Source organism: Argiope bruennichi, chromosome 2 (assembly GCF_947563725.1).
Source record: "Argiope bruennichi chromosome 2, qqArgBrue1.1, whole genome shotgun sequence".
NCBI classification, from domain to species: Eukaryota; Metazoa; Arthropoda; class Arachnida; order Araneae; family Araneidae; genus Argiope; species Argiope bruennichi.
This window is the reverse complement of record NC_079152.1, coordinates 129,518,150-129,530,769: the sequence shown is the minus strand read 5'-3', so window position 1 is coordinate 129,530,769 and position 12,620 is coordinate 129,518,150. Positions and strand designations below refer to the sequence as shown.

At 27.6% G+C, this 12,620-nt stretch overlaps 1 protein-coding gene across 2 annotated transcripts in view; it reads left to right on the top strand.

The window, feature by feature from the left end:
* LOC129961866 (probable serine/threonine-protein kinase kinX) overlaps window positions 1-12,620 on the top strand; it is a 196,887-nt gene that overhangs the window by 29,005 nt on the left and 155,262 nt on the right. For both annotated transcript variants that reach the window (XM_056075465.1, XM_056075464.1), the window contains exons 2-3: window positions 1,508-1,681; window positions 9,526-9,715. In XM_056075465.1, the coding sequence (XP_055931440.1) occupies window positions 1,548-1,681; window positions 9,526-9,715 (324 nt within the window). In that variant the 5' untranslated portion in view covers window positions 1,508-1,547. The remainder of the gene's footprint in view (window positions 1-1,507; window positions 1,682-9,525; window positions 9,716-12,620) is intronic.

The following is a 12,620-nucleotide window of genomic DNA, read 5'->3' as shown; positions in this document are numbered from 1 at the left end:
AACCAAATAATTAACAAGAAAAGAATTTCTATCTCTCTATTCATCCAGATGCGAATGTAATACCTCATAAATAGCTAAAAATTAGACGGGTGATTTTTAATATATGATCTTTAAACTAAAATTACAGATTTTTTCTAATTTTTAAATCATATCTATCAATAGACAGATGACCCGAATTTATTTAAAAGTACGAAAACTTCAGAATCCAGTTTAAAAAACAATCGAATTTGGGTATGTGTTCTGACATCGAAACCATAAATAATGAAACGAATATGTCGTTGAGGCCCAGTCAGATTAAGAACACAATTCTCTTCGCAATATTATTACAATTTTAATTTATGTTTAGTTTTTTTATTGATATTAACGTCCTGTTTCTCAAACCAACGGTGATTTTAAATCCCAGTCAAATGACGAGGGCGATATATGAGCTGGCACTCCTGTCTTCAAACATCACATCATAACAGAAGGAAAGCGTTTGCCCCACGATATCAGATTTAAAGTACACCAGCCCCCCCCCCCCACACACGTCGGATCTTTAGTGGAGTCGTGTTTCTCGTCCCCAACCTCCAAAGCAAAGCTTAACCCCTTTTTTGCATGATTTTTTTTTCTTTTTTTGTGAAATATATCAGGGTGGTATAATTCATGCTCTAGGTTAAAGTAAAAATGTTAAAAAATCCTAGTATAAATATATAATATAAAATAAGTAAAAGCAGTGTGATGGAAATATCCATCATCATGCAAATTTGCATGTTAAGCTCAGTATAAAATTTTCAGTGTCCATCGCTTCTAAATTTATCCACTTAGTATCGCTTTTATTAGCAAAAAAAAAAAAAAAAAAAAATCTCAGATTAGGTATAAGTGTGATTTCTTGAATATTTTTTTTCTTCCAACCACAACAAACAGAGGAATGGTAAGTTCAAGCCCGCTATAATGATTATTGCATTTAAATTTTTTTACAGATACGTTCTTTTTTGTGCAATAGTCGTTAAAAAAGTTGCCAGCAACATTCAATTTACAATACACCTATTTTGAGAATAACTCTTTGTTCAATAAATGTTATGATGGAAATTTCCATCACCATGCAAAGAAAGGTTAAATTGTGTCGCATTGTGTAAAATACAAGAAAACTGAGAACATATCTCCCCCATTTGTCAACAGGGTTGTCGAGAAAATAAACCCTAGAGAATTATTTTTTCCAGTAATCCAACATTTTGAGTTGACGAACCACCATTGTGTTTGTCAGTATGCCAGTCTGCTCTTATATCTAGTTTAGCTAAACTCATATATAATTTTAAATGATATTTTTACAATGAATATAGAGCGTTCTCTTTCTTAAGATTTTAATAATACGCTTGTTTCCATTCTCAAATATAAAATTTAAAAAAATGCATTTCGATATTTTATCGTTTATTTTAATGTCAGGATCAAGTTTAAATAAACAACTTTTTTTGTTGTTGTTGCTGATCAATAAGAATTTACTGAAAACTGAATAACATTTTTTTTATAGATTTCTTCACTTTTAAAGGCTTAAAAGCAGATATATCACAATGGCTACCGATTATAGCATTCTGGAGGATGAGCTCAAAAATCAGTTGTCGGATTTGAAGCGGGATTTACATATGAGAGGAGTAAGGACCCTTGCCAATAAGCAAAGTGGACTTGCCAAAATGGCCGTTCAAAGGTATGAGAAATCATTTTTGTTTATTTTTCCGTTTGATTGGTGGGCTCCCAAAATATGATAAAACAATTTTAACTGTCAGAATCAAACAGTCACTGTTTATCAATGCTGTATTACGGTATTTTGAGCTCTTTTGAGAATGTGCCAATATATGATATTGGTTGTAACTGAAACCGGTCATCTGAAAACAAAAATAAAATAAATATGTGCTGTCGTTTCGAAGAATACAATTTTACTTTCTGAAACTAAAATATAATTTATTTTTTTTACTTTTTCGTATATGAAGCATACGAAGATGAAGTATTATAATCGGTAAAATAAAATTAAACTCGATATTTTGACGAATCCCCACCTTTTAAATCTTCCTTAATCAGAAAGTTATATTAAAGTTATGTCTATGTGTGAGAATGATAAAAAAAAAAAAAAAAAAAAGGTTCAGAAAGAAGGATGAAATTTGGTAGGTGGTCTTTACACCAAATTTATAGATTTCTATCAAATTTTAAACAAAATCCAATCAAAAGAAATTTCTTTAGTCCGATTAAATGAATACAAGTGAACGCAATAAATAAAAAAAAACATAAAAAGCTAAATGAATGAAATTTGGGGCTTATATTGTATATCCACATCTAATTCTGAATCAAAACCCTCTGAGGATTGACCATCTGCTCATCTGTACTTTCGCACGCTTGTAAATTAAACTCTAGAGAAGAGGTGCTATTAAAGATAACCAAAATCGCAATAACTTAAAATAAATGAAGTTTTGTTTTACGGTCTTGCGACTGTTACAGTTCTTGACTTGAAAATTATAATTCAATGTCAAATTTTGGTATCAATCGGTCGGAAAAAAGACGTTCAAAATACGTATCGATTTTCTGATATTGGCTTATTAACCGCATGTCAACTATCAAGGTTCAATTGCCAAAGACGCTTAATTTACGCCAACGATAGATCTTTCGTAAAGGTTGCTCGCTGTTTGTATGCAGTTGGTACACAAATACTGTGTCCTTTACTATACTACTAAATACAAAATTCTCATGTGTATGAAAATAAAAATCTGAGCACTGTGGTGTTCACAACATTATAAAGAGGTTCACAATGTTATGTGAGAAGAAGTGTATAACACTTTTATTTAGAGAATACGTGGAATTTCGGAAAGATTGATCCCATTGTGTGTGTGTGTGTGTGCGTGCGTGCAGTTCGCTCTTGTGATAAATTTATTATTTGATACTTTTTTAATAATAAGCATATAGCAGTATAAAGAGAAGGAATAATACCAATATTTGCGTCAGTTGAAAGAAAAGAATCAAACATCGCATGTATTAAATCGATTTAAATGGCGTTACAGTACAGTGATAAATTCATCTAAACATGCCATTTAATGCTTAACTGTACGTTTTTTTCTGTGTGATATGATGTATCGAAAAACCTTTCCAATCACCACTCACATTTATGAGAATCAATTCTTTCTTTATCGTATGACACTTCATGTTTATTAAATATTTAAATCCAATTAGCTTCTGAATTCTAGTTCATTATAATTTCCCATTATATGAAATATTCAGGTTTTGAATTTGTTTCCAGACGTTTTATAATAAATTATTACGACTCTCATTTCCCGATATTTTTGAATATTTGTTTATAAAATAAAATATGCGTCATATGTGAGGCTTACATGCCTCATGAAAGAATGATTAAATTATTTTACATAACAAGGTACAAAAAGAAATAAATAATACAAAATAACTACATTTTTAAAAGTTGTGTTTAAATTGATTAGTTAGGTCCCTTCATTTATTCAAGAATATAAGAGTTCGGAATCGTAATTTTCGAATAAATTATTTCGAATAATTAAATACTAATTTTGTAATTCATTTTTAGATCTGATTTTTCGGAAATTACTTAGCAAATAGATAGTTAAAATAAAAATATGCCAGCTTCCAATAATAAAAATATGCTTTATACATATATCTAAACTATGATTGCTCTGGATCGATGTATAACGTTTGAGTTAGTTCCGTGAAGTTGATTTTATTTTTAAATGAAATTTAAAATGTATGGAAAAATAACAATGAAGCAGAAAAAACGGAACCATATATAAGTAATTCGATTCAGCAAACGGTTTAATGTCACAATAAATAAGATAATCATTAGAATATAGAATCTGCGCTATTGAAAATCTATTGTCAGTTTTATAGAACTTCTCTATATTAAATTCAAGGAGCTTTAGAAGGCGACCTTATTTCAGGCTTAGTTAACAATGCATTTAGCATAGTTTATATACAAATAAAGGAAATTTTTTGAAGGGGCCTTAACAATGAGACATTTGTCTTATTCTTTTTACAGAAATAAATTCAAATTTATGACATAAATAATCAGAATTACAAATTCGGAAATTCTAGTTTTTGAATGTCTCTTCTAATACATATTTCTGAATTCTTGTTTATATCTGTTGAGAACAATCTGTCATATGTTCATTCCAGGCATGAAAAATCCCGAAATATCCGTTAGTTGATGAAAATTTTGTTAATAATGCATCTTCTGAAATAAGCAAAGTTTAAAGAGATATTACTTGTTAAACGATGTCATATGATGCCCCGGCATTTTTTTCGAATTCCGATTTTCCATTAAGAGCACAGAAATAAATAAATTTGATCGAAAATTGTTATATACAAGACTGGTAACTTGTCGTTATGATCGCGGTGAAGATTCAAGCATTAGTCATAGCATTGGACCACGTCTCCAAACTTCTCTTCCAGGAACGGTCCCAACAGTGGTGTGAGATGGGCTTCAAAGATCTTTCGAAACTTCTCATTATGCCGGAAGTTTTTCTTTTTTAGTTTTCTATTAAGCAAAAAATATGAAGCAAAAAGTTCTAAATATTCACCCACTTAAATCGCAATTTTTGTATGCCGGCCGATCATCTCGTTCCCTATGTTTCCAGCAGCCTTTGTTTGGAACTGTGGGATCAATTCATTGAACAAAATCTACCATTGCAGCAAACATGAGTCCTTTTTTCCCTTCATCGAGAACGTGGCTTAGAGCCGAATGATGCCAAGATAATAATTCTAGACTAATGATTGCTTCTATAGAACATTTAGAATCCATTTCGCATCAGTTTCCAAAATATTCTTTAAAAAGAGGAAACACAACCAAAATGACTAATATTTGAATCTTCATGGCGGTAATGGCAAAATTTAATTATGATTGTACACAGCATTTGTTAAGAAAACTCATTTTGTTTTATAATCTTTTTTTTTTTCTCTCTACGATTTATCGGACATTTTTTAAAAAAAATGGCCCTCGTATTAATTTTACGGGTGCATTTCTTTTAAAAATTATTTCTGCCATCGTTGTAACAAGAAACGAGACTCAAACACCTTGTCAGAAGCATCGTAACGTGATGATATTTTAGGATTGAGTTGCTCCCTTTGTACTTGCTTTAATATTTACTCTAAATAATATCAGTGATAGCACATATATAAAAAAATATATTAAATATCGTTGCAACGTATTATAAATAAAGCTACAAAAGGAGGAAAAATATTATTGCCAAAAAAGTTTAAATATGTTGCTTAAAAATATTTTAAAAAGGCAATCATTATTAGAAAAAAAATGTAAAAAGACAGAATGTTATTAATTAAATAATATTAATACTTTTTTAGAATTTTTAAGTGACTTAAAAATAACATTTTTAATCTGATTAGATATTTAAAATATTAGAATGTCTATTAATTTCTAATTAATAACTTATTCAAATTTTGTAAAACATTTTTTTCAATGAACACCTATTAGTCATAAAATAACATCCTGCTAAATTGGGAAGGTTTAAGTCCATAATTTCTAATCATGTGCGTCTCATCACTTATGTCGCAATTCATACAGAGAATACAGTCCTATTAACAGTGTTGTATTAAAATTATATGACAATGAATTTATTCAAATACAATAGAAAAAATAATACAGCAGCAGTAATTTAAGTAATGAAGTAAAAAAAAATACATTATTTAATTGTTTTATGAATGAGTATTTATGGCTGTAATTAATTAATTAAATCAAAATCATCCACAATCTAAAATCAACATAAGGTAGTGGATCATTTATAAAAAAAATGATATACGATTCCAGCGCCATCTATGTGATAAATTTGAAACCAAGTTCCCTGCATCTATTTCCCGGATGCTCACTTTAAACATTGCTTCAAGAAGCGTAATCTTTCCTAATTTCCTTAATGAACTTCATTCGGAAGATTCCATGTCCCTCTTGAATAAATGAATGAGATATGAAGTTCAAGATTTAAACTTTTCTCTTTCATCTCAATTACCTGAGAAGTGAGGAAACTGAGAGTGAAAATGGAAGTAGATATAATTTCTAGTGTTGAAACCATTTTCAGAAGAAATGAAGAATTTAATAGTCCATATTTAAAGGAGATCTGTTTGGTCCGAAAATGTAAATACAAAAGATTTCTGAAAATACTAGTTCATTATTGCGATTTCCGTCATATAATTTTATTCAAATAAGTTTATAAATATATTTTATTTTCCATTTAAATGAAAATGCAATATATTTCAGTATTTGAAACTTACCTTAAAATTCTTATTTTTAATCTCTTCATTCATAATAAGTTCTAATCTTTAGAAATTTTGCCTGTATACATGAAAATATATATTTGCTGGATGGAATACATATATTCATTCAATTACATGGTCACTAACATATATATCTGACATTTTTAATATTATTAATGGATAATGCACTTTATTTATTTGTGCATTTCTTAGTATTATTTATGAAAAAAAAACTTTAAAAGACATTCTAAATTATCTGCACATTTGAAACTACTTCTATAAATTTACTTATTAGTTAATCCTCACCATCAGTGTACTCACGGTCACGGAGCAATTCATGACATTCAGAGCAAAATATCGCATATGGTTCATTAGAAAATAATTTAAATAAACTTCAGTGAAATAAAAATCCCATTAATCTTTACTTATAAGAAAGGTGTGTGTGTGTGTGGCACTGTATATACCAGACCGTTTGACCTACATCTACCAAATTTGGTACATGTATACTTCGAAGGGTGGGTGTGTGCACCTTGAGATTATTTTTTGTTGAAATTGTAATTGGAAATTACATTACTTAAAAACTAAGTAAAATTTTGATATATTTGAATAAGAAAATCCGAAAATATTGCAACACAAAAATGGTTTTCACGTCATCTTAAAGTTCAAAAAATTATTCTTAAAAACATGCTAATATTTTCACCTATGAACTAAATTTCTATTTTTAAAAGATTTTTTTAAAAATTAAATATTTCTCAAGCATATAATTCGAGCAAATTAAAATAAAATTTAGCTTGCATGATCACTTACGCGAGCGTGGCAAACAATTAGCTTTTATCTATATCATCTTACTGATAAAAGCTCATTTTTTTTAAAAAAAAAAAAGCTAACTATTACTTCAAATTGAACCTGAAAAGTGGAGTATTCAGCAAGTATCTATATAAAATGCAATAAATGAGAAATATGGTATTTTCTTTAAAATAAAAATGCAAGAAAATTAAAGTTTCATATGATCTTTTACGATATCTATATTAATTAAATAAATTAGTTTTATTTTAGGCAAACATGGTTTAATATATACAAGATATCCACTATAATCAGAGCCCGGCAAAATAATTTGTAAACATTTAATAATAGACTTACATATGCAAACAAAATGGTCTAAATGAAGTAAATAATTATAATTTGTGTAACTTGAATCAATAAATGATCTAATGAATTACTGATTTTAAATTTTTACATAGATCTTCTGCCCAGTAAATCATGTTTATCATGTGTCATATTTAGTTTTAGTCTTAAAATGTTAATAGTTTATTTAAAAAATAGTTGTATTCTAATCTATTAAATCAATCACTAAAACTAAGTGATTTATGAAAATTTGAATATTTCTATTCTATAAAAACGGGTGATTTTAGACTACTTCATCAACCGTCTTAAAGAAGGTACGCCAATCAACGCCTAGGTTTATCTCAAGGCTGATTCGCCTAAGTTTATGAAAATATTGATAGCTCTAAAATTATAATATTTAAAATTTTATCACAGATTTGATAGCAGAAAAAGAAATATCTATTTATTTAATTAAAAGTTCGAATATCAAGAATATTGAAAGAAAATTAGGAAGAGATACGTTGCACAATAAACAGAGCTTCTTAAAGCCTTCATAATAGTATGGAATTAGTATGAATTAATTATATGACTATCAAAATTTGAAGGCTAAAAATATTTTGAAGAAGATACTGAGAGACCAAGTTACACAAATTATTTAATTGAGCATTTATCGAGCAAAATTCTGGTGAACCGGCTTGTCGCCAAAAGCGGCTAATATAAAATAAAGGCACGAAAATGAAAACGAAAAAATTATTGATTTTGAAAGTTTATTTTTCCTTCCTAAAAAAGTTTCATAAACGAAACATATATATGCGAAAAGACAATCGATAAAAATCGAAACAAAAAACTGAAAATCTAAACATGCTAAAAAAATTAGAAAAATTACTGCGAATGATACTATTAGAATCGAAATACTGCAAAAATAAATTTCCCAAAAGGAAATAATTTTTTCCATTCATATTGACTAAAGAATTTCTACAGTATCAAAATCAATTTCTACAGTATTTCTCGAAATTGGAGAATAATTGACTCGCTAAAGCCAATAATACTTCAATGAAGATGGAATATTTATTTCCCCCATTTTCTATTGCAGATCGAAATCTTTGAATTTATCAGGAAAACAATTCATTGAAAAAAAAATGAAAAATAGGGTATATTAATATCTTATCTTATTTTATTTTAAGGAGAAATGTTCTAATTATAACCATCAAATTTTTGAAACAGATAACAGTTTTTTTGAACAGTAGAATATGGGATTAAGGAAGTTTAGTTTTACTTCATTCATTTCTGGGATAACTGAGTGTATTTAAAAAAAATTTGCAACTAAGAAATTTCATTTGACGTTTAAATTTCTTTAGAAACTGGAATTATTTGTTGCATCCAGTAATGCATCAGTTCTATGGAAAAATGGATGGATTCTATCTAATACATGTAAAAAATCCCTTAAATAAAAAAAATAATAAAGTAGTTTTTATTCACTAAATTGTAAAATTCTTACTACCAATTGCATCAAATCGTAAAATTGTATATCAAATTTCAATGCTTTACGTTCACTTGGACGCAATATATAAACAAAATTTTGCTTTTACAGCAACTTCTAAGAATGGAACTGAAGTATTTATCTCTCCCCTCTACTATCCGTTACCACGTCCCTAAACTTTATATATTTTACTAACAAAACTACTCCTATTAACTAAGCTTTCCTTCTATTAAGATAATAATATTCTTTAAACATTCAGCTGTTGGTTAATGTATCAGAGTCTTGTCTTCATAGAAAAAATTCTATTTATTTGTAGTGACGAAATCAAAATTGAAAAAAAAAAAAGCAAACATATTATGTACTGTTTATTAAGTTCGAAAAATAATGATAATTTTGTATTAAATTGATGGTATTTTATTATTATTATTATTTTTTGTAAAAAACTTTTATTGACTGAATTAATGATTGATTGTCAGTTAATTAATCGTTAATTAACCGGAAACTCTTGAGATTAATTAATTAATAACTAATCTAAGAAAGTGATTTTTATTAAGATAAAAAGAAATTTCTAAAAACTTACATAGTTGATAAACTCTAAACAGAAAAAAAAATTCGTTGTTTTCAATTTTTAGTTGAATTTGAATGCCTGCAATGGAAAATTAAACCGATCAGCTCTAATCCTTAAATTTTGTTTTCAGGAAACAAATCGAGCTGCTTAAAATTCAGATAAGTGAACTGGAACCTACAGTATCCATGCTGTATAGTGCCCACCATCATCTCAGAGACAATCAGATGAAAGGTTATTTAATTTATCTTCTTCAGCTGAAGGAATACTACGCTCGGGAAGTCGAAACGAAAAAAGAAATTATTCGCCAACGAGAAGAACAGGTAAAAATATTTAATGATTTTACAGTATGAATAAAACTGTGAAATATATTGCAGTTGGAGGGTAGCATCTATTGCAATTTTTTTAATTCCCCTTTTGTCTTTAAAAAATTTACTATTTTAGACTTGAATCAAAGTTAATAGATTTATTCGTTCTGAAAATACTGGTAAAATTAACTATTATAATTTGACATATGGTTGTTTCAATATATCGTAAAGACGCCTACAAAGTTCTTAATGACACTGTTTACATCAGATTGCACAACCTCAGTAACTCGAAAAATGACGAGAATGTATTCCAATTCTCGCCAAGCATTGGCCAACATTTCGACTGTCGCACTATAGATCTGTCATCTCTAACTTTGTATATATCCTTATTTTATCGTCGAAAAATACTCTTCACTTTATGTAACCTCAAAATTGACACTGATCAGTAATGGTCAAATGAAATTCATAGAATCAAAGACTAGATTGAAATTTTTCCTCCGTTGATGTCTTTTTGATAATAACTGAATATAAAATCACTATTTCTGCATTAGTTGCACTATCTTTTGGATTAAAAGAATTTTAGAATATGGCAATTCCATAATAAAATTTTGCAGTATAGTTCAGTACAGTACATTCAACAATTCTTTCACAACAGTATTTTGAAATCAAAGAAAACCTTTATGACACTGATAAATCTAAATAATTTCAGAGATTAACGTTTTTCTATTTTTTTTTTCGAGATGAAAAACTAAATTTTAAACTTCTATTTTTATTTTAAAAACGTTTAATAAATTTTAAACGTTGAATAATCTTTTGATACATACGGAAAAATATATTCCGTATATATCATATTCTTCGATTGTACCTTTTTATGCATTTTCTTAAAAGTAACTTCAGCAATGTCTGATGATTCCTAATTTATTGTATTCTCTGTCATTAGTTACACATATAAAAATTTTCAAAAAAAAATTTATTCATTTTGAAATGAATTTTAAAAAGTTCATTTACTAAAAGAATAATATTATCTAATGATTATTTTTTTGCGCTCTTAACTCAGTTTGTCAGATATTTACTCTTATTACTCGAAATTTAATTTCGTTGAAAATAACCAAAATTATTATTAAAATCTATTGTGAGTTTCTATAATCATTACAAAGAAAAATAATTACTAAAATAGACTTTTATTACCTTGTGTTTTAATTAAACACATACAAATACTTCATGATTAAAGTTTCTGCGCTCCATAATCAACATCTATTATGTTCAATTTTTATCCTTTTAAATCTAAAAACTCTTTATTTCAGAGGATAATTGCTTTTATTACATTGTTTTGGGCCTTTAAATTACCTCTATATTGTTTTGGGCCTTACATTGGGCCTTTAAATTACTCTCAGAATTTAGTACAGAAAAAGACTTGGAAAAAAACCTTTTCTACTGGAAGTATCACTGTTGGTCTAAATTAATATGAAGTTCAAGGTCTATTTAAAATACTGACTAATTATATATAAATCAGTTCTTACAAAAAATTTTGTTTGATATAATTTTTAGAAATGATACTTATAGATGCTTTCCAGTTGACTAATGTTTTTTCTTATTTTTTTAATAATTTTTTTTTATTTATTTATATTATGTCTGAGTATCTATCTGGGAATAAGAAATAATGTTAAGATTTTTTACTGAGAGAAAAAAAATTACAAAGCATTTGTAATTGTAAAAAGTAAACAATGGACTAATACGGTTATAATGTAGGGTGGGAAGTATAACATTGTTTTGTAAGCCATGTTAAACCAATATCTTCTAATCAATAAACAATATAACTTATTAAAAAAAAGTCTGGAATATCAAACAATTCTACTAATTTGTTCAAGATATTTAAAGAAATCCTTACTTTCATATATAAAGAAAATGTTAAAAGCTACCATTTCATCAAACCTTACTATTGGGAAGTTTTGAGTTGCTGATACAAACAAAAATTCCCTAGCATCCTTCATTATACAAAATTTTTAATTATGTAGCTTGTAGAGAGAAATTTAAATTTATGTTTGTAATTATTACAGTATTGATTTGAACATCACATCAAAATAGTATGAAAAATTTCAACAAAATTTATCTGATGCACTAAATACCAAATAAATTTTTTTATATATATAAAAAAAGGAATCAAATTTTAAAAAAAGCAATCGATTTATGAATTGAGTAATTTTTATTATATATGGAATTAGAAGGCCTTTGTAATAGGAGGTACTAATCATTAATTTTATTCCTTATGATAAGCCAAAAGATTTATTACAGATTAATAAATTTCTCATAGATGGCGCCACGAACAAATTATAATTTATAATGGAAATTCGAAAATCCTTTTCACTGCTTTCATCACAACAATTATCCTCATGATTTCTGGAAATTCTTATAAATTAACAGTTTTTAAGTCTTTTATAATTATTTTTACAGAATATAATGTAGAATATGCAAGCATTCTTCTATTACTACATGATTTAGAATCATTTAGGCAACTTAATGTAACCTATATGAGAAGTAAGAAAGTTTAATAATTCAAGTTAAAGGTTGGATTCGAAACATTCAACCTCCATTAGTTAGCTATACCCTCGCTTATTTTGGGTATGGAATTATCGTCAATGAACATTTACTAATAATGTAGTGTGTTTGAAGAATAAGGATACAGTGGTACAATTTGGGTTTCAAAATATTTAATAGTTGATATCTTGTTTTTGCATGTTTACTTACTTTTAATATTACTTTGGGGGACATTATCGGTGCTTATTGCGGCAATAACTCATGATTTTTTATTTTCATTTATACTTCCCCTGCATTCGAAAAATAGACAATAATTGTCTTATGAATAAACAAAAAGCTATGTATCATGTTGTTATCCTTTTTCTTTAGCTGAATTTTGTTATCT